This window comes from Mus caroli, chromosome 4, assembly GCF_900094665.2.
Source record: "Mus caroli chromosome 4, CAROLI_EIJ_v1.1, whole genome shotgun sequence".
Lineage (NCBI taxonomy): Eukaryota > Metazoa > Chordata > Mammalia > Rodentia > Muridae > Mus > Mus caroli.
In genome coordinates, this window is record NC_034573.1 from 101,978,995 (window position 1) to 102,005,595 (window position 26,601).

At 38.1% G+C, this 26,601-nt stretch overlaps 1 protein-coding gene across 1 annotated transcript in view; it reads left to right on the plus strand.

The window, feature by feature from the left end:
- Faf1 (Fas associated factor 1) overlaps positions 1 to 26,601 on the plus strand; it is a 301,118-nt gene that overhangs the window by 212,697 nt on the left and 61,820 nt on the right. Inside the window, exons 14-15 of the mRNA XM_021160394.1 lie at positions 8,267 to 8,403; positions 14,481 to 14,569. Of these exons, the coding sequence (XP_021016053.1) occupies positions 8,267 to 8,403; positions 14,481 to 14,569 (226 nt within the window). The remainder of the gene's footprint in view (positions 1 to 8,266; positions 8,404 to 14,480; positions 14,570 to 26,601) is intronic.

Below are 26,601 nucleotides of genomic sequence, written 5' to 3' on the forward strand. Positions count from 1 at the left end.
TCTTACTATGTGTAAATAGTACTAATACCCACCCAGCACACTCCCTTGGCAAGGTTTCTCTGTGTAACAGCCCTGGTTGTCCTGGAACTCACTTTGTAGACCCAGCTGGCCTAAAACTCACAGAAATCCTCTTCTGCCTCTGCCTCGTGAGTGCTGGGATTAAAGTTGTACGCCACCATGCCTGGTTTAGAAAAGGCAGTACTTAATGCAAATGTCTGGAGGAAGGTTACTTTTATATCTGGGAGTATTTACATAGACAACCAATTGTGGTATCTAAGAATCCAAAATGTAAAAGATCTGGAATTTTTTGAATTGCAAACATGACAAGTTTGGGGTTTTTAGATTAGGAATGTTCCAGCTAAACTATTAAGAAAAAGTGACTTAAGAGTATTGTTCCTCTCTAAATAATTATAAATTATAATTATAATTTATTAACTACCTTCCCCTTCCCCATTACTAAACTGTCAGGTCTCAAAGAGTAATTTACCAAGAGTAATTTATAGGTAACAAGGAGAATAAGAGATTACACAGTTTGATTTGCTAGCATATGTAAGGTTATATTTGTTCCCCAGTACCACCAAACAATAGCAAAATATTATGTAGGTTGTGTTGGTGTGTGTGCGTTGTTTTTAAGTTCTGGCTAGCAATTTATTGACACAACTTAATAGAAAATTTAAGCTTCAAACATATAAGAAATGCTTTTCCAATTCAGTCCTCCCCAAATTACATTATTATCTTAAAATTGCCCTTAGTCTGCCTATCTGTCTAATGTCTACAATATGCTTGAAAGGACATTGTACCAACCTTTTAGTAAACAATTCTATAATGTGGATCAATATTCATTAAATATTTGTGCCCTCTTGCCCAATTAGTATGCTTCACAGACTTTTTCTTAAGTAAATATTTGAAGTAGTTCATTTTATTATATGCTTTATAGTGATTAAAACTGAAAATGCTTATCTAACTCAGAATTGTTGTAAACTCAGTAATATATACATTTACTCAGTGGAATATTATTCAACTATGTCAAATGCCAGTAAATTACCATGATAAAAATTTGAATGTTATGCAATTATCAACCTACAATGTTTAATTTTGTACACTGATAATTCTCATGCAAACATATCTATTAACTAAACACCCAAGTATAAAAGTGATAATTTGAAGGTATATATCCATATATAATTTTAATATATACTACCAAATTAACAATGATATTTTGATAGCAGCTTCACTTATATTATGAGTGAAGTGACTTTTCTTCATCTTTGTTAATCTGATAAGGTTTAGCTCAGGGTTTGAGTTTTGGGTCAGTGGTAAGAGCATTTACTGTTTTTGCTGAGGTTCACTTCCCAACACTCACATGGTAGCTCACAACCTTATGTAACTCCAATCCCAGGAGATCTGACATCCTCTTCTGACTGCTGTTGACAACAAGTAAACACATGATGCACAGACATGCAAGCAGGATAACACTAAAACCCATAAAATAATAAGTGAATCTTTAAAATTAAAGATAAATAGGTTTTGCACCTTCTTGCTTATTTTGAGCATCTTCACAGATATCTTTGACTTACCTGCTTTTGCAGGCTGTCCTGTACATATCTGCTTATCTTTTACTTATTACTGTGTAAAAGTTACTTGTATATTAAGCCTTGTAATGTAGTTTCAAATTCAGAGGTCATTTTCATTTATTTCTTGACTTTTGATATAGCAGTTACCATATAGTAACAGGCTTCTGTTTTGTCTTTTATATTTTGATTTACTCTGGCCATACTCATCTTCTTGTGAACTTAAATTTTTTTTTTTTAGAATTTCATACATAAGTACTGTATTTACATCAATTTCATCCTTTCTGCTTCCAGCCCTTTCTATCCCAGTTTCTACTACTCAAGTTCATGACTTCAGTTTCTGCAGTTAGTTTTGTTTTATTTACACACACACACACACACAAGCAAATACTAAAAAAAAAAAAAACAAAAAACCCTCACCTAGTTAGCCCGTTTAATATTGCTTTTATTTTGTACACATGTTTGGAGCTGAGTACTGGGACTGGATAAACTATCAGGTGGCTTGTCTCTGGAAAATTCTGATTCTCATTCTCTCTGCAGCTACTGATTATATGCAGCTTTTCATCTGGGGTAAGGCCCTGTCATAATTTTCTGTCTACTTTGTTGTATTAACTATTGTTGTCATTATGCAGGTCTTGTTTCAGCAACAATATTGTTGTGATTCCTTGAGTGCAGAATACCTGACATGTTTGGAAGACACTGTCTAGCATCCGGAATCTGCCTCCTACACTCTTTCCATCTTCTCTTCTCTATGATCCTTGAGCCTTAGGTGTAGGTGTTATAAAGAGAAGTACTTAGTATATAGTTAAAAATGACGTTCATTTAAGAAGATGGCAATAGTGGGTTCTCCTCAAAGGTAGTTTGTTACCTGTTAACCACAAGGTAGTTGGTTAGGTTTATAGAGTCGGGCATGAAACCCCTCCTGTGGTGTAGCTTTACATCCCAGTTGTCGGTTGCCTCAGAGGTAATAGTGTGACGTTATTGCAATTATTGAGGCTATCTTGCCAGAACTGTCATTTTACAACTATGCACTATTTTAGGACTGTTAACTGTTCTTCTCCCTTGGCAGCTTGCATAGTACCTTTGGATAGTATGAGAATTGATCCTCAAGGAGCAAGATTCCAGCTCAGTTCCAACTCCGCATCCTTTGTCTGAAGTGTGTGGTGTCTTCAGGAGTAAGGCCTTAACTTCAGGTTCTTGGAGGCAACCACAGGGAATGGCAGTAGACTCGTATAGTCTGGAGTCTGTTGGAATCCCGACTTAACACCTCAAAGGGAGGTTTCCCATGCCTGAACTGGGACTTTGTTAGAGAGTCTGTGTTTCTTGGAAAGCACTACTACCCTGTGTAGCATAATCCATGTATACTATTTGTGTTTAGGAAATAAGAATTAAAACTATTCTGAGGTTTGATTTTTTTTTTTGCCTCAGAATGGCTAAAATCTAGAAAACAACCGACAACAAATGCTGGTGAGGATTCTAGGAAAGAGGAATCCTGATTCACTGTTGATGGCTTTGCAAAACAGTGTGGCCACTGTGCAAATCAATGTGGAGAGGTCTCAAAAGCTAAAATGGATTTACTGTAAGACCTAGTTCTACCATTCTTGGCATATACTGAGAAGACTCAGCATAGTACTTCATAGATACTTGATCAGCCCTGTTAATTGATGCTCTTGATTTGTAATAGCCTGGAAATGGAAACAACCTACATGTCCTTCAGCTGATGAATGATAATGAAAATGTCATACCGACACACAGTAGAATTCTATCTAGCTGTAAAGAAAATGAAGTCATGAAACTTTCAGATAACTTAATGCAAGTGAAAACTATCCTGAGTGAAGTAACCTAGGTTCTTGTTACCTTAAATACATGAGGATCTTCTGTTTAATTGTCTTTGTATTTGTTGTTCTCTTTTCCTGCTGTTGACTTCACTTTCGCCTCTTTTGAACTTTTGATCAAATGTCAACATTGCAGTGATGTCTCCCCCAAAACATTTCATTTTGTTCTATAACCTCCCACTTCCTGCTTTGTTTTCTGTCTATGCCTGTAGCTCATAGACTTGTGAGCTATTTGCTTAGGTGTGCTACAGCAGATCTGAGTTCACCATTCTAAGGAAGCTAGTAGGAACTCACGTTACCTAAGGAAACAAGGTATAGTTCAGTGAAGCTGCATTACCCAAAATATCTTTAGGACGACTCCTTCTGCTGCATTCAGAGACAACCAAAAGCCTTAAAACTTAAAGGGTTTCTTGACAAGTGTTCCAAATGTGAACAGTTCCTGGGAAAAGATATCTATTAAAGGGGCTGTTTCCTCACCCAGTCCTAGCTAGTCAGAATCTCCAGGGAAACTTGCTGTTTAGAGAAACTCCCTGGGATACCAGAAGTTGAGGATCACTGAGTATATAGCCTCTGCAGCTTTGCTCTGTACTTGTTTACCTAACTCAGTATAGATCAAAGATTTAAGACTACAAAACTCAAAGCTACCCCAAAGGGGAGAAGGGGTTATCCCAGCAGTTCTGAAGAACATTTCCAGCTGGAACTCCAGAAAAGAACTGAATAATGGGAAGGAAGGAATTGTAAAATGAAGTTGTAGTCAAAATGATAACTCTATGACTGGTCTATTTTTGGAGTGCTTGGCAAATTATATTTCAAGTTAAAGGAGCTTCACTATATTTTCCTATTAAAGGAAAAAGGCAAGAAAAGCATTATGTTAGTGAGATTGGGTGTGGCCTTTGTGTTCCTTGTCTTCCACTCTGTTCTTCCAGTCTCCATCAGTGACCACTGATCAAACCCTGAACATGTGCATATATGTAAACTAAGAGGCTTATTCTTGATAGAAAGCTGCCTTGGCACTTTTTTTTTTTTAAGAACTTTCTTAAACCAAAATCAAAAGAACTTGGTGAGCAGCTGTAGTTACAGCATGGTGTATGAAGGTTTGAGTCAAAAAGTATTGAGTAATAATTATGGCAGGCTCTTAGGTGGGACACACATTTTATCTGCTGAGTAAGCTCTTATTAAATATGTGGTTATTGGTGCTGCTGTATGTGCATCTATCCTTACATTTGTGCATGTGTCTCCACATGGAAGCCAGAGGTTTATATCAGGTATTCCTCAGGAGCTACCTTAGTTTATGAAGCGTGGTTCTTCTCAGAGATGTGGGCTTCTTGTGGCTAGGCTGGCTGGCCTGAGAGCCCTGGGTATCTTCCTGTCTTCACGTCCTTTGACTAGGATTTCAAGTACTGGATTGCTATATGGGACTTACTGATTGAACTCAGATCCTCATCGTATATGGCAAGAACTCCACTGACTGAGCTATCTGCTCAGCTCTGTTCTTTGCCAATAAAATCAGCAATTGCTTTTGTTTAGTTACTGTTTTGTTGTGCAAAAATATTTTTAGTGTTGATGTGAACATACCATTTTAATCATAAAATTAATGATGAAATGTTACATAGCAGATAGTTCAGTTGGCAAAGGCAGTTGACTCCATCCCTACTGACTCAAGTTCCATCCCCAGGAGCCATGGGGTAGAATAGAACTGACTCCAGCAAGTTTCCCTCTTACTTTCACGTGCATACTCTGCCACGAACTCTCCACATTCTTGCACAGTCAGGTAGACACCAACATATAAACAGTTTTTCAGTGCTAAGTATCATTAAGCACTTAAGAGTAACAACATAAGTACTAGTTTTGAGAGCCTACCAAGTACTGAGAGCAAGTTTCAATGTATTCTATCTCCTACTTCATTTCCTCCTTGTTAAGTGTAGGTGTGTTAAAAATACGTTTTTCCACTTTGTGTTGGAGTCTTCTTTATGGCAATCAGATTGAAGCATTTAGTGATAGTATTGCAACTGTCATGTTTTTAAATTCAAAAACAGTACCTGTCATATTAAGTAAGCAGTAGGTTTACAGAATTTAACCTCTTGAGGCAAGTGTGGTGCCACACACCTGTAATTCCAGCACTAGCAAGGTAGGAGAAGGATCAGGAGTTTGAGGTCAGCATGAGCTGCATGAGAACCTGTCTCAAAAAATTAGAAGAGAGGAGGTTTTTTCATCATTTGGCCTTTCCTTTTTTTTTCTTTTTAACTTTATTTTGGAGGTGTGTGTCCACATTTGTGTGCAGCTGTATATGCCCATGTGCATGAAGACAAGAGAATCTTGGCATCCTACTCTACTAATCTTTGCCTTATTCAATTGTGACAGGATTTCTCAGTAAATCTAGATCTAGACTGGAAGTCCAGCAATCCTCTGCTTTTCACCTGCTTAGTACTGAGGCTACTGGTTTCTTTTCTTAGCATGGATGCTGCGGCTCAATTCTTGGGGTGCTTATACTTTCACAGCAAGTGCCCTTCCTTTCCCATGGAGCCACCCCCTGGTGACTTTTTATTTCCTTCTTCAAATAAAGTGTATGGTCATTGATTTTATTTAAGTCCTCTACAGTTCAAAAAGAAAATAAGAGATTCCCCAATGTTGTAAAATGGTTATTTCCCACTTTAAAGTTGAAATTGCTGGAATCTAATGGTTGTAGTAACCATTTATTTATTCCTTCATGAAATCTGACTGGAAAATATTGAGTTGAGTTGCAGTTGGGTTGACAATTTTGCTCATCCATCAGGTATTCTGGAATACTTTTTTTTTTTTTTTTTTGGTTTTTAGAGACAGGGTTTTAACTCACTTTGTAGACCAGGCTGGCCTCGAACTCAGAAATCCGCCTGCCTCTGCCTCTGGAGTGCTGAGATTAAAGGCGTGTGCCACCATGCTGGGAACAATACCACAAATATGAGAAACATACTTTTTCTGTTAAAACAGGTTGGTTTTTTTCTGTGTCCTTCTGGTTTTGAACTAAAATTTTGGCTAATGCCATCTTCTCTTCCTGCCTTTCTATTTTCTTCTCCCTTCCTCCCGTTCCCCTCCATCATGTTTCCCTCTCTCTTCTATAGTCTTCTTTCCACCCTCTCTATTGTGCACTCCTTTCGTTCCTTTCCTTTTGCTTTCCTTTCGAGGGGCCAGAGGGCATCCTGTTTAGCTAGTGAGGCCAGTGCTATGATGGGCATCTACTATGTGATATCCACTCAATCCATTGGTGTGAAAGCAACAAGGACTTATTTTTCTCCCTTTTGTAGGAAATAGCATTCCAACTGTTTTTTGACATCTTTAATTTTAGAGGTTGCCAATGATCAGCTCAGGGTCAAGACTGACTTCAAATATTTTAGTAAGACATATAAAGAAAACTGAGACCCTAACTTGCTAGTCTCCTGATTTACACATCTCTGTTGATGAGTTAAAGCTTTATGAGTGTGAAATTTGGTATGGAAGCTTAGTCTGCTTGAGAACCTTTTATCCCATAATAGTTGTGGAATGTGAAGATTTGAATTTTCATGGGGGCACTGATATTTCATGGCCGACAATGGATTTCTTAAGGCCTTGTCATTTCAAATTGCCATGAGGTCTGGTTATTGCTGCACTAAATGTGTATATGAACCTGCCTCCCAATGACCGTACTACAGTGGTGCTAACTTGTCTTGACACTCTAGCTGACAGGTCTAGCTGCCCTTAACAAGATCTACCTTCTGTAGTCACAGCACGGGTTTTACAAAAGATTCAGCCTAAATTTCTGAAATGGATTTCTATTGACAGAAAATGTATTGGCTTTAAAAATTAAGAGGTTTGATTCTGTTTTGAATTGGTTATCAAGTGATTCTGAGCACATGACATTTTAATACCATTTGTCTTTTCAAATAGATTTACCTTCTAATGCATGTGACGACAGGCCTTTGCTCATCAGCTAGAACATACATTTCAGAAGAGTTGTTACCTAAAATATTATCATAAGGCATAAGAAAACACACGATTTAAGTTGCCTTTCATGAACATAATTAAGAATTAATAAGCTAGTACCAGTGGCTAGTCTCCAGAATTTCCACTGTTTTGCCTTTTGTGACCTGTGTTATTAAAAGTCCATTATTTTTACAGACTTTATTAAATTGGATCTTATTAAAGCATTCTATATTTGCATTTGGTCTTTCATAATTCATTATTATTATGACATTTACTTTTTACCATCAGATCTGAAAACATATCATAAGCTACCCTTTTCTCTTGAAAGAAATGCTAATTTCAAACAGTCCTCTAATAGAAGAGAAAAGCTTTATCAGTTTTTTCATTTATTCCAGATCGTGTTAAGAATACTAATGCTAGACTTCAGTATGCTAATATCTCTGAGCTTTTTTGGCCAAAAGCTTAGAATTGCTTTTATTCCATACTAAATACAAAACTAGAAGACCACTACTTCTAGAGGAAACACAGTGCTTCCATGTAGATCTTGATTCTAAGGACTTAGGGAAATGTTGCTAAATCTATTTTAGAATGATGCTAGTCAGCTTCCTTTGTACCACACTCTGTCATTTATCCTAGTTAAGGAATTCTCTCCTGGAAATTCTTTCGTTTTCTCATAGTTTAAAATGTAGAACGTCTTACAATATTTGAGACTTAAGAATCCTGCGTCGTCAGCCCCTGACAGCATTTAGGCTGTGGTTTCTTCTTTTCTTTATGATAACCATTAAAGATTTAGTTGAAAACTCAACCAAGTATAATTTTCCATACTGATGTAAGTTAGGCTATCTAATCTTTACATAATTAGTAATGGCATCTCAGATCTAATAAATTTGTTTGAAACTTATTTTGGATTTTGCTTTATTTTAGATTTCTGACAATGTGCAATAGACACTTTGGCAGCGTTATTGCACAAACCATTCGGACTCAAAAGACAGATCAATTTCCACTTTTCCTGATTATCATGGGAAAGCGATCATCTAATGAAGTGTTAAATGTGATACAAGGTAAAGTATATGTCACAACGGAAATAAAATGTTATTGATAACTTTACCATTTTTTCCATTAAAATATAAAATATCCTAAAGAACATCTTTTAAAGCATATGTACTATGAAAAATGAATATGGTGTTAAAAGTCTAGCATCCAATAAAATTGCATAGTTCTTCAGACATAGGTCAGTGAAGTTATGTTCAGAAATTGCTAATTCCCTAAAACTAGCAGTTAGGCTATAATCATTTGTCAGATGTGACATTTATTTCTGTTGATTTTTAGCTGTAATATTGATTAGTTGAAAGAATTGCTTATCTTTAATTATCTTGAAAATCCAGTGACTATACATTGCAAATTGAATTTTTCACGTGTCAGTTGTTCCTCCTTATTTGTGTGACTTCTGCCTGAGATACACCCCTGAGGCAAAAAGCTGTGGGATTCCTGTGGATTTAGCCATAATTTACATTTTCCTGGAAATTTAACCATACTTTACATTCTTTCTTAAAAAAAAGAAAAGAATAAGAATGAATGAATGAATGAAGAGTGGTTTTTTGGTTTTACTAATGCACCCAAAAGCTAGGGTACAGCATTGCAGTGTTCATGGGAAAGCTTAAACAAAAATAGTTTGTCCACTCCAGTGCTGCCAGGAAAGAGAGTTTTCAAGTGCTCCAAGCTGAAGCTTGGGTCTGGGGTACTTCATTCGGCCCCATTTAAGTGTAATGGGGGAGGGGATTTGTGCATTCCAGTGCCTGTAAAGCCTACACAAAACAAAAGCTCAGGTATTTTGTTTTCTCTATAACTGTGCAGAGCATGGTTTCCTAGGCAGTCTTTTAAAAAACCAGCTGAGGGATCAGATTCCCAGGGGGTGAGGAGAAAGCAAAGACAATGTTGTTCTTGTTTCCTCATCACAGGCAACATTGTGATAACTTGTGTCTTGCAAAGGGTAGGCCATGGACTCTAGAAGCTCTGTTTCTGGAAATTTGCAAGATCACAATTATTTTAGGTTTTATTTCACTTTGCACTGATTTGTAGTTTAGTTGTGTTTTCCTTTTCACTGGGTTAACATTTGCAGGAGTGTCCCAAAGCAGTGGTTCCTAAAACAGCTGTCGTCTTAGCAGGAAGTCAAGCCTCTTGACACAAATCGTAGTGGATTAGTAACATCCAGCACTGCCACTCACTCACAGTTGTAAAAGGAAAAGGCCATTTAAGAGGATGCTTAAAGAGGCAGACAGGTTTTTGGCCTTTTTTTTTTTTTAATATATTCTAGTTGTCTCAAAGAGAAGCACATGTGGGTTTCATGCATTACACTAGTTGCTTCTCCCTGCCTTCCCTGAAGTCGTTTTTACAGCCTGACAGACAAATTACGCTTATATAGACAGGGCATTTGGGAAACACTTTCTTCAAAACAAAAGTAATTCTGTCACTTTCAAGTAACAATGATAACATTTGAGTTTTTAATAAAAAATTTATATCTTCCAGTGGGAGACTAGCAGCATAAATAATTTTTGATGACATTAACAGTGATATTAATCCCGGGAATATGTTTGTTGGTATCCTGTGGGGGAAGGAGGGTGCCTCTGTGGGCTCATGCCGAGGAAGGCATCCCTTCCCCCTGAGGTACCAGCCACATGAGTTCATTCAGGGCATGGGCAGGGGAGTTGAGAGGGTAGTAGAGACAGAGAAAGGAAGAGAGAGAGCAGGAAAAAAGGAATAGAGAACTGCCATGAGCACATGGAGAGAGATGGGGGAGGGGAGTGAGAAGAGGGTGAAGAACCCGGAGCTAGAGGAGAGAACAAGAGTAAGAAGGCAAGAGAGTGAGGAGGGGGCAAGCAGCCCCTTTTATAGTGAGTCAGGCACACCTGGCTTTTGCCAGGTTAACTGTGGGGCAAAGCCTAGATAAAATGCCAACATTAATATATGTGATTTTTTTTTTAATATCATGTATAGTACATCAACATTCAGAAGAAATGTATAAGTCAGTGAACTAATGTTTTCTAAAGGCATCAATGCTTAATGGAATGAAGTTAGGCATAGAAAAAAAGATCAGTTCAGAGATAATGGACCTGGGTACTGTAGGATGCACTTGTAGTCTCAGTTATGCTAGTGAGGGAGGCAGGAAGGTCAAGAGTTCAAGGTCAGCCTGAAAAATAAAAAGAAGCATGGAGTTTTGAGGGGAAAGGGAAAAGAATTCTAGTGTTACATAGTAGGAAAGTATATGTTTTGACATTTTTAAATTCTCCACTCTGCTAATTTGAAGAAACTTCTTATCAAACTGAATATAGTATCAAAGAAATATAACTAGAAATACTTATTAAAATGTTTCTTTTCTGATTACATATATGTAGAAGGCCACATATTCTTCATAAATTTCAACAAGCACATCATATTTTCACAAGTTTAATATAGAAATAGATATAAAGCTATCATTGTTTTTTGTTGAGCTAAACAGTGCAGAAAGAAATATGTGAGAGAGCCGGGCGTGGTGGCGCACGCCTTTAATCCCAGCACTCGGGAGGCAGAGGCAGGCGGATTTCTGAGTTCGAGGCCAGNGAGGCAGAGGCAGGCGGATTTCTGAGTTCGAGGCCAGCCTGGTCTACAAAGTGAGTGCCAGGACAGCCAGGGCTACAGAGAGAAACCCTGTCTCGAAAAAAAAAAAAAAAAAAAAAAAAAATATGTGAGAATGTTACAACTGGGCCACTCTTGTCACCTTTTTCTTCTGGAGTAGATTTTGTTAACAAAAATAAAGCAGTAGATTAGGTTATGATGGCAGTGTTAACTTTTGGATGAACTGATACATATGTTGTAAATATTTTCATTTTAATTTTTAAAAATGTTTATTACATTTGTTTGTCACGTGTGTATTCTCATCTTCGCTATGTAGGTAGATTATGTGGTCCTAACCAAGGTTATCAGGTTTGGTGCCAGCACCTTTACGCACTAAGACATTTTGCTTGCCCTTTTATTATGGAGTTTCTGATAAAGTCAGTGTCAGTGTCTGTGGTGGTTTGAATGAGAAATTCCCTTTATAGGTTCAAGTATTTGACCTTGGTTACAGATGCTGATACTGCTTGAGGAGGTATGTGGGGCCGTCTTTGAAGATGCATAGCTTCTCTCTGATTAGCTCGTTGCTTCTTGTATGATTGCATGTGACCAGCCAGCTTTCTTCTCTGCCTCTGTGCCGTGCCTTCCTGTTCCTGTCACCATACCATGCTTTCCTGTCACAATGGCCTCTATCTGACTAAAACCATAAGCTAAGAGAAACTCAAGTTTCTTTGGTCATGGTATTATATTACAGCAACAGACTAGCTATAAACCACATAAACTGAGGTTATTTTGAGAATTCTAGTGGTTTTTAAGACAACAAAAAGGCCCTGAGACTAAGTTTGGAAACTGACACTCTATTTTGTCAGCTTTGCCTCAACTACATTAGCTGGTTCCTCTTTCTGTCTCTGACCATTGTGGAGGTGTGAAGTGCCTGCAAGCTCAGTTTAGCACTGGATCTTCCCTGTTAGCATTCATATAGCTATAGTGTTTTCCCATTTATAATCTGAACATTTTGTCCTGTAGTTCCAGAGGGAAAGTCCATAATGATGAGGAAGACATGGCAGTAGGCATTCAGAGTGGCAAGCTAGCGAATCATATTTTTGCAACACATGAAACAAAACAAACTGGAAGTGGGGCAAAGTTATAAACTCTCAAAGCATGCCCTCAGTTACATACTTTCTTTATCAAGGCTCTTATCCTAAACCTTCTATTACCTCCCTATGCATCATCACTAGCTGGGACCAAGTATTCAAACTCAGGATCCTGGGCAGACAGTTCTCATTCAAACTACCATGAGTACATGCCGTAAAGTGTTCAGAACCTTCTTTTTGCCATCTGTCATATCTGTTAGTAATAACTGCCAATGATTGTGTCTGTGTACCAGGCACATGATAACATTATCCCTGCTACTTCAAAGAACCGTATAGAGGAGTGTCACCTTTCTTTTGAGAACAAGAAAATTGATTCCTAGTTACAATCTACTCTATTTTTGTTTTCATTCATTTTTAAAAAGATTCACTCTTATTTCATGTGTATGAGTGTTTTGCCTGCATATATGTTTGTGTATCACCTGTGTCCCTGGTGTCCTTAGAGACTGGAAAAAGGTGGCAGAGTCCACTAAACCTATAGCTACAGGTGGTTGTTAGCTGCCTTACGGGTTCTGAAAAGCAAACCTAGGTCATCTGGGAGATAAGCAAGCATTGTGTCTTAGTTAGGATTTCATTACTGTGAAGAGACACTGAGACCACTGCAATTCTTATAAAGGAAAACATTTAATTGGAGTGGCTTACAGTCTCAGAAGTTTAGTCCATTACCATCATGGCAGGAAGCATTGCAGTGGACAAATATACATAGTGCTGGAGAAGCTGAGAGTTCTACATCTTAATTTGCAGGTAGGAGACTCTGTGCCACATTGGGTATACCTTGAGTATAGGAGGTCTATACTCTTCTTGACACACTTCTTCTAACAAGGCCACACCTACTCCAACAAGGCCACACCTCCTAATAGTGTTATTCCCTATAGGTTAAGCATTCAAACACTGTTTCTATGGGGGCCATACCTATTCAAACCATTACATGCTTTTAACCACTGAGCTGTCATTCTAGCTCCTCATTCATTTTCTTATTAAACACATACTTATGGAGCCCTTGTTATGAGCTAGACAATTTGTAGAAACTAGATTAAATACCTTGTGAGTAGCACCCCAACTCCAACCATTGTGGAGTTGGAGATTGACTTACCACTAAGCTACCTAAAAAGACACACTCTACCTCCACCAACCATTTTCTATACTTTGAATCATTGTTGAAATTTCTCTGGTAATACAAACAGGAATTGAATGTTTGGAAAAAAAAAAAAACTATTTCCCTCAATGAATATTTTCCCTTTAAGTTTTCAAATGAATGTCTAGACTATGATCTTTATGAAGAGGAGTTTAAAGATGCTTGGTTTTTCCTTATCCTTATTTTACTCCCGAAATTTTAAAAAAATGGCAATTATACAAATAACATTTCCTAAATGCATATAATTTTGCTTGGGATGGCTTACAAAAGAGAAACTCATATTAGCATGTTCCGTGCTAGAAAAGACCATCAAGGATGCTTGCTCTTTATCATCCTGATGTCATTTCATTGATGTGGCATGATGACATCACAGGCCCTGGAGAATCTCTCTCTTTCTTCCTGTAGGTTTGAAAGGAAAGAGAGCTCCCTCATGTAACCTGGTGAGTTTCTTTTTTGTAAGCCATCCCAAGCAAAATTATATGCATTTAGGAAATGTTATTTATACACATTGCCATTTTTCAAACATTCAATTCCTGTTTGTATTACCAGAGAAATTTCAGCAATGATTCAAAGTATAGAAAATGGCTGGTGGAGGTAGGGTGTGTCTTTTTAGGTAGCTTAGTGGTAAAGTGGTTATCTAGCATGTCAATCTCCAACTCCACATTAGTTGGAGTTGGGGTGCCAGAGTCGGGGGTGCACAAAGAAGAGATAGGCATTAGAGGAAGGGCTGGCTCCTGAATTAGACTCACCCGGTTTCAAGTCCCAACCCTGTGATTACTGACTTGATCTTTGTTGGGTGGGTTTCTTGAGCCCTTTAAAGATATTTTTCCTTCTCTTAAAAATCTAAAGTATAATTACTTCTTCATGTAACTGTACAGATCAGATGAGATGAAAACATAAAGTAATTTAGCATAATCACAGACATGCAAACAATTGGTAGCTGTTGCTAGTGTTATTAACACTATTGTTTTTATAAACTGAAAGGACTTTTGAACCTCATGACTTGGACGTTCTTCTTTCTGGTGCTAAAAATTGTTAATTGAAGTTGCTCCAAATCTGATTTTTCTAAAATTTCAACTACCATTGTTACTTATTGAACATATGAAACATTTCATTGAAAGTACTTTAAATACTAGCTTTCCTGTCTATAATTTTTAATGCTGTTAATTCTATACTAAAAATGTTCTTTCATTTTTAATAATTATAATAACTTAAAGCTATGTAAAATTCTATATAGAGCTTGGAATCTCTTATGTCTCACTAGGTAATACAACAGTGGACGAGTTAATGATGAGACTCATGGCTGCAATGGAGATTTTCTCAGCTCAACAACAGGAAGACATAAAGGATGAGGTAAGACAAGAAGTGAAGTGGAATTTCCATAGGAGGTTGATGAGATGATCTGCCAATGGTGATGAGTGATTGTTTCGTGACTGATAGATAGGTAAGGATGGTAAAGATACTATTATAGATTTCTCAAGGTCCTTTAATGCCAGGCATGTTTCTTTTTGGTCTTTTCTTGCCACAACTCTAAGTTCTAAAGGTTTATTTAAATTTATGGATTGTTTACATTTTAGTAAATTTAGGGTGCTGGATAGTTCATTTTGCAGGAAAATAATTCAGTAGCCATCTCACCAGTCCCTGGTTTTGGTTTTTTAAGACAGGGTTTCTATGTATAGCCCTGGCTATCCTGGAACTCACTGTGTAGACCATGTGGCCTCATACGTGGCTCAGCCTGCCTCTACCCCACAAGTACTGGGATTAAAGGCATGCATTATCACCACTCAGCAACTATATACAATTTATCTGTAAAAGTATTTTTATTCCCCTATTGTCTTGTTGTTTCAGGGGCTTACTGCCTCTGTCTTTTAACCTAGGCCTGGTCCTGGAAGCTTCTAGCCAATGTTTGATCTTATCTAGGCCTAGAATGTCTTCAGCCTCTGAGACTTACTGCTGAATATGCATATCCTTTCTAGTTCTTTCGTGAACTCTGGCTGGCTGGTTCAGCTTAGCTGTTCTGGCTCAAACTCCTATCCAAGCTGACTGATTCAATCTGACTTCTCTCTTAGCCACTAACTTTTTGCTCTACTTGGCTCAAAACTAACTCTAGATCTGTTCAGATCTTCTGTCTCCTTCTCATTCCCTTGCTCAAACTGTCTTCACCTATTTCTAGCATGTTCTCTGTCTTCTTTCTCTCTGCTCTGCTCTCTTACGTAGCTTCCCTTTCCCTTCTCCTCTCCTGAGAGTTGGCGTATCATATTCTGTCAAATCTTTCTCAGATTCATCACTTTGCCTTCCACTCAATTAGATATCACTTTCAAACTTGGGTGTGTCCTTCGACAAACTAACTTAATCTTTATCCTTTGGGATTAAAGGTTTTTGATAAGGGCTGAGCCACACCACACCACAACTAGAAACAGTTGTTTTTTGTTTTTTTGTTTTCTTTTCTCAGTAAATACACAAATCGCTGGGTTCACAGCGTGATGAAGTACCCTGCAACATTTATTCAATTTTGTGCAGGCTTAGTAGGAGGCACTGAGCTGAGGACTGATTTTGATAGAGATATTGCCAACTTTAGTATTTAATATAGAGTACATAAAAGAATAGCTTCATTTTCCTTCATTATTATGGTCTCTTCATGGTACTAGAGGGTCAGCAGTTCTCAATCTACAAGTTGTAATCCATTTGGGAGTCAAACAACCCTTTCACAGTAGTGACCTAAATTCATTGGAAAACACAGATATTTACATTATGATTCATAATAGTAGCATAATTACAGTTATGATGTAACAACAAAATAGTTTTATGGTTGGGGTCACTACATCATAAGGAACTGTATTAAAGGGTCATAGCATTAGGGAGGTTGAGAACTCTGGCTCTAGATGCTCCAATCCAACGAAAAGCTGTGTAGATCATGGGTTTGGAGGGTCAAATAATATAAGACAGTACAATTTAGGTTCAGATGGTTATGTTTAAATGAGAAAACTAAAGGTCAAAGTTAAGTCAGTTTACCCAGGGTCATCCATCTGGTAGCTCTTAATAATCCCTTAATCATTAATACTAGATCAATTAAGAAATTTCTGGATTATGAAAATAATTCTTGAATAAAAGTGTGAAGCAGATATTAGCATATGTTAATTTGAAGTGGTAAGCCTTTGGGTATTTTGGTAAACTTATGCTTTAACTTTTTTTTTATTAGATATTTTCTTCATTTACATTTCAAATGCTATCCCCAAAGCCCCATATACCCTACCCCAGCCCTGCTCCCCAACCCACCGCTCCCACTTACTGGCCCTGGCATTCCCCTGTACTGGGGCATATGATCTTCGCAATAGCAAAGGCCTCTCCTCCCATTGATGGCCGACTAGGCCATCCTCTCCTACATATGCAACTAGAGACACAGCTCGTGGGGGTGGGGTGGGGTACTGGTTAGTTCATATTGTTGTTCCACCTATAGGGTTGCAGACCCCTTTAGCTCCTTGGGTACTTTCTCTAGCTCCTTCATTAGGGGCCCTGTGTTCCATCTATCCAATAGATGACTATGAGCATTCAGAGCATTCACTTCTGTATTTGCCAGGCATTGGCATAGACTCACAAGAGAGAGCTATGTCAGTGTCCTGTCAGCAAAATCTTTCTGGCATATGCAATAGTCTCTGAGTTTTTATTTTTAAATTTTTCTGTAAAACAGCAAAAGGAGAAAGTAATTCTAAGCAATAATAAAGTTTCTAGGTATCCGACGTGTCTTCAGTAGAGTACTCTTTCATTATTGCCAATGTGAAACTGTAGGCAATATAAGATTCTACTAGTGTGTTTTGCTTTATTTAGCTGTGTTTTCCATTCAATTAAGAAGGGTTTTTGTTTGATTATTTTTTGCTTTGGTTTGGGGTGGAGAGGTAATTGGTTCTGTTTTGTTTGAGAGTTTGCTTGTTTTGAAATGGTGTTTCCTTTTGTAGGCTTGGTTTTGTGGAATTCACAGTGTAGACCAAGCTGACCTAGAACTCACAGAGATCTGCCTGCTTCTCCCTCTAATACTGGGATTAAAGTTGTATACCACTGCCTGGGCCCAATTATGTTTTTTTTCTGTTTGCTTTTTCAATAGTGGTCATCTTTTACTCATGTTTATAATTTCATCTCCTTATACCTAGGAAAAATTCAGTACTCAATAATTGTTTGTTAGTTGATTAAATATGTGAATGTTTGGAAGAATTTTCATGAAATAAGTTAACTTGAAAAGGCAGTGTTTGACGATGTGATATAAAGTATATGATATAAGGTACCTACAATGACAGATATAGAATGTTATGATTACTTTCACTCTCTCCTATTTTGTTTTATGAGACAGATCCCCACCCTCCAATACATCTCAGGTTTCCATAGAGACAGGGTGTCATGTATCTCAGGCTCCCTCTGAGACAGGGTCCCATATGTCTCAGACAAACCAAAGATGACCCAGAACTTGCATTACTTCTCCCTCCATCTCCCAATTACTGTATTATAGGTATGCATCACTGTGCCTGATTTTTATATAGTGCTCAAGATCAAACCTAGAACTTAATGTATGCTTCACGTGTGCTATACCAAATGAGCCCCATCTTCAGGCACAAGTTTAGTCCTTTAATGTTTACTGGCTTTCTTTTACTTCCAAGAAGATAGTCAGATTGTAATGTTTCTATATAGTTAGTTGCTGTTTACTTTGACAGCCATGTATATGGTAGAAAGATGTTTATGTGTTACTCTATAAATTGATAGTGACATTCTGAAATAATGAAGCACTGTACTTAGTTCGGAATTTGTAATAATAGGTGTGTTGCCATCTAAGATTACATTTATTCTGATTGGTTGCTAAACACATTCCTCAGCTATTTAAATTGAGTCTCATTAGGATCAGATTTACAGATTATGCTGCATAATAAATAATATGAATGCACAATTTTCATCTTAATTTGTGAGTCTTATAGTTCATTCATAAAGAAATTGACATTAATTCAGTTAATACTGACACAAAATTTGACATGAAGGTCACATGAAAAATCCAAGGCCCCTATAATTGAAATTTAACTATAAAAAGAGAAAGATTTCTATAATTTTAGTGCCTTCATGAATATTATTACGCCAGTTATAAATACAGTTTTCAAGAAAAGTGTCTTAGTTGGGATTTGTTGCTGTGAAGGGTTACCATGACAATAGTAACAGTTATAAAGAAAACATTTAACTGGGGCGGGATGAGATTTAATCTTTTATCTTCACCCCTAGACACATGGCTGTGTGCAGGCAAACATGGTGCTGTTCAGCTAAGAGTTCTACATCTACATCAGCAGGCAGCAGGAAGACAGAAGGGGTAAAAAAGAGCCAAAGAAAAAGGACAAGAAACTCATCCAGACACTGAGACACACACACACACACACACACACACACACACACACACACACACACACACACACACAGAGAGAGAGAGAGAGAGAGAGAGCGCCCATAAAACCAAAATTGAAAGGCACACTATGTAACCAAAAGATCTAGGCCAGGCAGTGGTGGCGCACACCTTTAATCCCAGAACTTGGGAGGCAGAGGCAGGCGGATTTCTGAGTTTGAGGCCAGCCTGGTCTACAAAGTGAGTTCCACGACAGTCAGGGCTACACAGAGAAACCCTGTCTAGTAAAACAAAACACAGAAAAACAAAACAAAAGAAAAAGATCTATAAAGATAGGTTTGTTTGTTTGTTTTTAAATGTCCAGATAAAATATTCTGGGAAAAAATCCGCCAGAAATACCACTGAGTTTGTTTTGTGTTGGTCATCTACTGCTGGGCCTGGGGCCTGCCCATGGTTTGTACACCCAGTGAGACCCATTGGAGAAAACTAATTTTTCTTTTCCCAGTAGTTATCAATTAAAGTAGCTTCTAAATTAGGGATGGAGGCTTGTGTCTACTTACCCTTTCAGTACTGAGACCCCTACTTGGCTTAGATCTGCTCAGGCCCTCTGCAGCCTAGCATAGTCTCTAAATTCATGTGCATCAGTCCTGATGTGTGTAGAAAGCCTTGTTTCATTGTGTCTTCCATCCCCATTGGCTCTTACAGTCTTCCCATCTCTTATTCCTCAGAGGTCCCTGAACCCTGAGGCAAGGAATTTGATGGATACATCCCACTCAGGACTGAGCATGTTTCAAGGTCTCTTACTCTCCCATTTTGCAGTTTGTTTGTGTTTTCATAGAATTCATTACTAAATTTATATTGTTTAAGGTACTTGAATGTATTCAAAATAGCTATTTTAAAGTTCTTGTCTCATGCTTGAGCTATGTTATATTTTTCAGGGCCTACTGTATTAGTGTTGCTGGATTTTTTTTTAAAGATTTATTTATTTATTCATTCATTCATTCATTATATGTAAGTACACTGTAGCTGTTCAGATACTTCAGAAGAGGGAGTCAGATGGTTGTGAGCCACCATGTGGTTTCTGAGATTTGAAGTCAGGACCTTTGGAAGAGCAGTCGGTGCTTTTAACCACTGAGCCATCTCACCAGCTCATGTTGCTGGATTCTTATGGAGGGGTATTATCTTGGCTGTTGCTGATTGTGTTTTTATGCTGGCGTCAAGGCATCTAGGTTTACGCTGATTGTAATTCTGAGTTTTGTTATGGTCCTTTTTCTATAGGGAGAGTGTTCTGTTCCTTAGTTTCTATTGGCCTCTGTGGATCTTAGAGTGTAGTGGGTGTGGGTTGCCCAGTAGGGAATACTTTGGCGTCTTTGCCAGGTGCTAGCCATAGTAAGCACAGGGCAGAACATGTTTGTAGGTGTAGGGGCTCATTGGAAGGATGGGGATGGGATAGAATGGAGGGAGCTGAGTGAGAGGGTTGCCAGGAAAGAGGAAAGTATAACCCCATCTTTCCTTCAGTACTCCAGCTCCCGAAGTAACAGCTCTGAGATTTGATTATATATGAATCAGTGCCTAGACCATAAGCTCGAGCTTGTTCCCCAGCTAGCTCGGAACTGAATTAACCCATTATTTTATTCTATGAGTGCCACGTGGCTGGTTACCTCTTCTCAGTTTCCTGTGTCTCCTGAGTTCTGGTGAATCTCTTCCCAGACCTGACTCTGTCCCAGAGTCTCTTTCTCCCTGCCAGAGCTCCCACTTCCTGTTTCCTGCCTAAGCATTTTGGCCAATCTGCTTTTTTTATTGACATACAGTTCGCAAGAGATTCTCTCTACAGGAAAGCTGAGCCTTCCCCAAGCATCTACAGATTCCTCAAGGAGTCTAGTCAGAGAGGGAGGAAAGGACATTGCAGGTCCTCTGCTACAGGGCTGGAGTTAAGACTGGAAATTTTGTAGTGGAAGGCAGGAAGGAGAGTGAAGTTCACCTACCTGATTCCCAGGCTGGCATGGCTACCAGACTATGACTCAGTTTTATTCACACTTATTTTATATTTCATAGAAACAGTTAATTTTGACACCTGAGCTTTCATACTTCCATGTTATTATTAAACTTGGATTTTGTTTTGTTTGAATTCGATTCCTTGTTACCCAAAATTAATTATATAACCCAATTATGGCTTATTAAAGCACAAAGGTATTTATAAATACTACAAACCACTGCATTATAGTCCAAACTACTTCACCACTAATATAAACATTATATAAGAACAGTATTGCTAGTGAATGTATGAAAATTGATTGAGTGAGTTCCAGGACAGCCAGGGCTACACAGAGAAACCCTGTCTCGGGGGGGGGGGAATATATATATATATATATATATATATAAAGAGAGAGAGAGAGAGAACAAGAAAAAAAACATATTTTAAAAAAAAAATTTACTGTTAGAACAGGGGAAATGACCACATACCAAAGGAGAAATAATTCTCCATCAATTGTTGAGATAAAGATGCATGAAAATCTTGGTACTGCCAGTGAACTTTGTTATGCTTTTAATAATAAGTATCCTTCAAACAGTTTCGTGTAGTTGAAGGCCTGGTTCCCAAAAGACATTAGTTCCCTACATCAGTAACTAACTGAGTGGATTAATTCATTGATTAATGCGTAGTTGAATGGATTTTTAGGAGTTCCAGCTTTGTTGGAGGAAATTGGTCATCATATGCGTACCATGTCTCTGGCTCTTTCCTCTCTGCCTTTCTTTGCCTCCTGTTTGCAGTGAGAAGAGCCATAATGCATACCCACAACAGTGTTCTGCCTTATTCTTCACCAGCCCGAAAGCAACAAGACCAAGTAACTGTGGATTAAAGATAAAAGCCTAAAAAATTTCTCTCATCATTGTGTTGTTTCTCAGGTATTTTTGGCACCAATGATAGGCTAAAAGAAAGTGGTGCTGAGATAGGAGATTGTTACTATGACTGTGGATGGCTTTGTGGTTCAAATGGTTTTAGTACTAGTTGTGGGAGGAATTTGTAGAAGTTGAGAGAAGCAGTTGAGAAACACCAGAACATTTTAAGTAGAGCTTAAGGGATGATTATCATTCAGAATTCTAGAATACTAATAGAAATTCAGTTAGCAAAGGTGTACTCATTAGATTACAAATATGAATGAGGAATTAGACTAATGGCTAATTCTGCTACATTGTGATAGAGCTGTATACATGCTGCCCATGTCTAAGACTATGTTAAGTTGAGTTTAAATGTACCAACCTAATCTGTGAAGGGAAGCATCACGCCTCTTAAGCATTCCATCCATGGGCATGGGTAGTGTTTGCTTCTTTAGACAAATCTAGAGTGAAAATCATAAGGGAAAGCAAGCAGAAGGATTTGAAAGACTGCCATTTGGCTAGAAAAGGAACATGTTTGAAGTTGGGGCCAAAGAAGGTGTGGTTGCTTAAAAAGATTATTGTCTCTGAGAAGATGCCAAGGATGTTGCATCCAGACACTAGCAAAGATCCCTTGAAGGCATCTCAGCCATTGGCCATGATCCACCCAAAGCAAGCTCAAGGATGTACGGGTGCAAATTTACTTGAAAAGCTTTGCTTTGAGAGACAGCTCCAGAGTTTCTGGGCATCCTCAGGATTGTTCCCACTATTCAGCCATCCAGGCACTGAGAAAGTGATGCTTCCTAGGCTCGGCTACTGCTCAAGCTGACAGCTGATCTTGTTTCTCTTTGCTGGTGGTGGATTACAGAGATGGGGAATACAAGGGTTCTAGGGCACTGTGCAACAGAGTTGGGATGTCTGCGGAAGTTCCTGAAAGGGTGATTTTTAAAGAGAGGAAGCAATATTTATTGGAAACCTTCCAATATATTGGAAGTTAAAAATGTCAAGAGTGTGGAACATTTGTGGAAGACCACTAGAAGAAGTAAACAGAGCCAGCTCAAGAAAGAACCCATGTGGGCTGTACTAGCCAGGCCAAAGAGTCAGAGCTGCTCAAACCCTTTAAAGCACACACACTGCTATGTGTGCCCTATTGGCTAGACATGGAGATGCAGGATATGATGTTTTCCTTACAGGGTTTGAGGGGGGTGGGTAGAGGCATGTTGTTAATGTGGGGCTTTTGTTTTGTTGGGTTTTTTCCTTTTCTGTGTGTGCGTGCGTGTGTGTGTGTGTGTGTTTGGTCCAGCCCTTTCTCACTGTTCTTTATCTGGAGAATAGGAATGTTTACTTTGAGCCATTTTATTTTGGAAATAACTTGTGTTTTGTTTTATCTGTCAGCTTACAGCTGATAGTTTTCATGAGTCTCACAAAAAATTCTGTACTTAAACTTTGAGCAGTGCTTAAACTGCTAAGAATTAGGGGCTCTTTAAGATAGACTGACTACATTTTGCAATATGTACCCAAGGAAGAAAGTAGAGACCAAAAACTGAAAACCTCAGGAGAGGCAGTTGATCTCCAAGGATACCAGGTCATCCACTGGGAAAGGAGTAGTCTACTCAGCGTTAGTGCTGGGGAACCCAGGTATCCAGATACCAAAGAAGCACAATGCCAGTTTTCACCATTTTTACTATACATGAATGAATCAAGAGTGAAGTTTAAGAACTAAAAGCCACTTAGAGGAATATATAAGGGAATAGCTGCACGACCTTGGGTTTCTTCATTATTTCTTAGAAATGTACCAAAAATATGGAAAACAAAAGAATAGATTGGACTACCACAGTCTAATGTTAAGGTGAGCATAGTAACACATTATAATCCGGAACTCAGGAAATAGGCAAGAGGACTACCACAAATTTGAGGCCAGCCTGGCTTATATAACAAGAATGAATGCTTATGCTAACCTCATTTTTCTCTAGTCTCACATAGTTCGGGATCCCTGCTATGGAATAGTGAGGTTAGTGGATGGGTCTCCCCACCTCCATTAGTCCCCCCCACCCCAATGACATACAAGCCCATAGGACAATCTGATGCAGACAGTGCCTGAGTCTCTTCCTAGGTGATTTTTATACTGTATCAAGTTGACAATTAAAGGTAGCCCCTGAGAATTTGAGAAGTTGTTACAGCACATTCTGAACACTCCAGTAACCCAACAAAGCAGAAAATATTCAAGCTTTGTCTTTACGAGCTTTTAACCCTGAGCAGCTGAGCAGTGTATTACTTGGCATTCAAGTCCAAACTTTTACCTCCAACTGAAGCAAGGTTGTCTGAAGTACCTTGAAGAAGGGACAAAATACGTGCCTTTGGTGTTTGATTTGGTTTCTTTGTTTCAGAAATGATATAACTGTGTGCCAAGGCTAGTTCTCCTGCTCAGCCTCTCAGGTAGCTGGGAACATAGGTTTACCGACAGACCCAGCTATGAATGTATTCAGTATCTGCTTGACTAAGTATTATTTTACATTCCATAAATCATCTCTTCACTGTCACAATAGTCATAAGTAGTTACTGTCATGGTTTTACTCAAGAAGATATGATGTGTTCGTAGAGGTTAAATAACTTGTCAGAGTCCTACAGCCGCTTTACGGCCACATTCCACATTTGCTTTGCATACATCGTGATCTGTGGTGACACTAACATACCCTTGTATTCATGAACTAAATTGAATCAGTACTCTTACAAAGATTAAATAAAGTCAGAATTGACTGACCTGAAGTGTAGACCAGACATTCCTAGATTCCCAAATATCTTAGCAGGTTGAATGGAACTTAAAAAAAAAAAAACTTGTCTCACTGTCTACTTTTGTGCATGAAATAACACCCACTTTTTTTTTTAACCTACATGTATACCATCTTTGTTTACATTTGTTGCTCTTAAAATGCCTGCTGTTGATGGATCAGTTCATCCATTCCTGACACCTCAGAGTAGAAGTTAGTAATTGTCATCGATGAGACTAATGTAAAGAGATTAGTGAGTCAACATTAGCATTACAGTTCAGCACACCTGCTCACAGCCAGTCCTCCACATTTTCCCCTCTGCTGCCTGAGGTGGAGTCTTCTTCATGGATTACAGTAACACTTTTTGACAAGTTTAGACTGGGTGGAACTATGTGTAATGACAGAACACAATTGATAATATCTCAGTAATGCATTCTTTTTTGATTTCAGCTGTCACCATCTATCACTGTAAAAGCATTCATTGTTAAATCATTGGCCCAACCTGTCTACTTTTCTCTCTCAGTAACAGTAAGGCCAAATGAAGCATATGTACTTTTCTAGTGATGAGATAGTGACTGATATGGAGCAGTGTCTAGTTACTTACTTCCTTTTATGCATAGCCTTGGGTTTTGGTTTTTTGTTTTTTGTTTGTCTGTTTGTTTTTGTTTTTGTTTTTCGAGACAGGGTTTCTCTGTATAGCCCTGGCTGTCCTGGAACTCACTTTGTAGACTAGGCTGGCCTCGAACTCAGAAATCCACCTGCCTCTGCCTCCCAAATGCTAGTATTAAAGGCGTGCGCCACCACTGCCCGGCTAAATTTTTTGGGGAGTGGGAGGTGGTTTGGGTTTTGTTTTTGTTTTTTAAGATTTATTTTTCTAATTTTTAATTGTGTATATATGTATGTGCCTGCATACACGTAAGTGCAGGTGCTGATTGAGGCCAGAGAGGCATTGTAACTCCTGGAGTTGAAGGTACATGAGGTTGTGTGTTCTCTTAACCCCGCAGACAGTCTGTGTACAACATTGTCTTAAAATTCAAGCTCTTTCATTCTTCACAATGTCAAGCCTGATTGACACTTTAGAGAAATGTTAATGAAAACATTTTCTCTCATCCATATATCAATTTAAAAGATTACAAAATTTGTTCTTTTCTTAAATATTGTACACTTACCCGAACATTTTATTTTACTTTATTTTATTTTATTTTGAGGATATTCATATCCCCCAAGAATTCTTTATGGCACTGTATGACCATGTTTATAGGAAGGAATTTAGGAGCAGAAATGCCTGTAATCCCAGCACCCAGGAAGCAGGGCAGAAGAATCCTGAACTTGAAGGCAGCCTGAGCCACAAAACAAACAAGCCTTTTTCAAAAACCAAACAAGCAAATAAATAAATAATCATTGTAGTCAGGAGGAAATTCTCTAAAGAGGCACATTTGATTCATTTCAAGAACAGACACAGCATGGGTAAACTGAGAGAAGATTGAATTTTGGGAAAATGAGAAAAAAACAAAAAGATGTGAATTTATCAAAACCTAAGAATATGTGTGGTAAACAAGTCAAACAAGAGACTCTGTAGCCTCACGGTACAGTTTTCCTTTTAGCTTTACTTCTACAAACTTTGCTCTCTTTTTTGAGACAGTCTCACTAGACCTGGTGGCCTGGAATTCTCTATGTAGACTAGGTAGACTAAATCCTAGAGATATGTCTATGTCTGCCTCTGGAGTGGATTAAAGGCATGTGGCTTTTCTCTGTTTTTTATCTACTAATTTTTTTCACGAATTTGCTTTGATTCCAGTTGCTTCATCCAATTAACTATCCTTCCAGGACACAGGTATTTGCAGTATAGTATGAAAACAGAGCAGTGGCTGCAGGCAGAAGACATAGAAGAGACCAAAAAAACCCAGAACTTCTTAGTTTCAAAGGGAGGTTGATAGATCACAGAAAAGAACTAGGATGAATTTGTTTTGAGCACTAAACTTATGAATTTCTCAGGGACCAGTTTTCCATCCATTCACAATATCCTCAACACTGGTACCAATAAAGATGATACAATTCATTAGATATTAATGATATACAGATAATTCTAGTAAAAATATTGTATAATTTTCATGATGCCAGGTATATGTAGGACATTGAGACAGAAATAGTGGTAATGGTTACATGACTGTATGCATGTGTCGGAATTCACAGAACTATATACAATATAATTCTTTTATTGTATGCTCATTTGAAAATAAAATTTTTCAGAAGGAAAATACACAGTTCATAGGATGGACTTGAAAATCCATTTTAACAGAATTGTATTATCTTATATTAAAAACTTATTTAAATACTAGCATTGTTAGCATAAGGCTGGGTCATTTGTATATGTG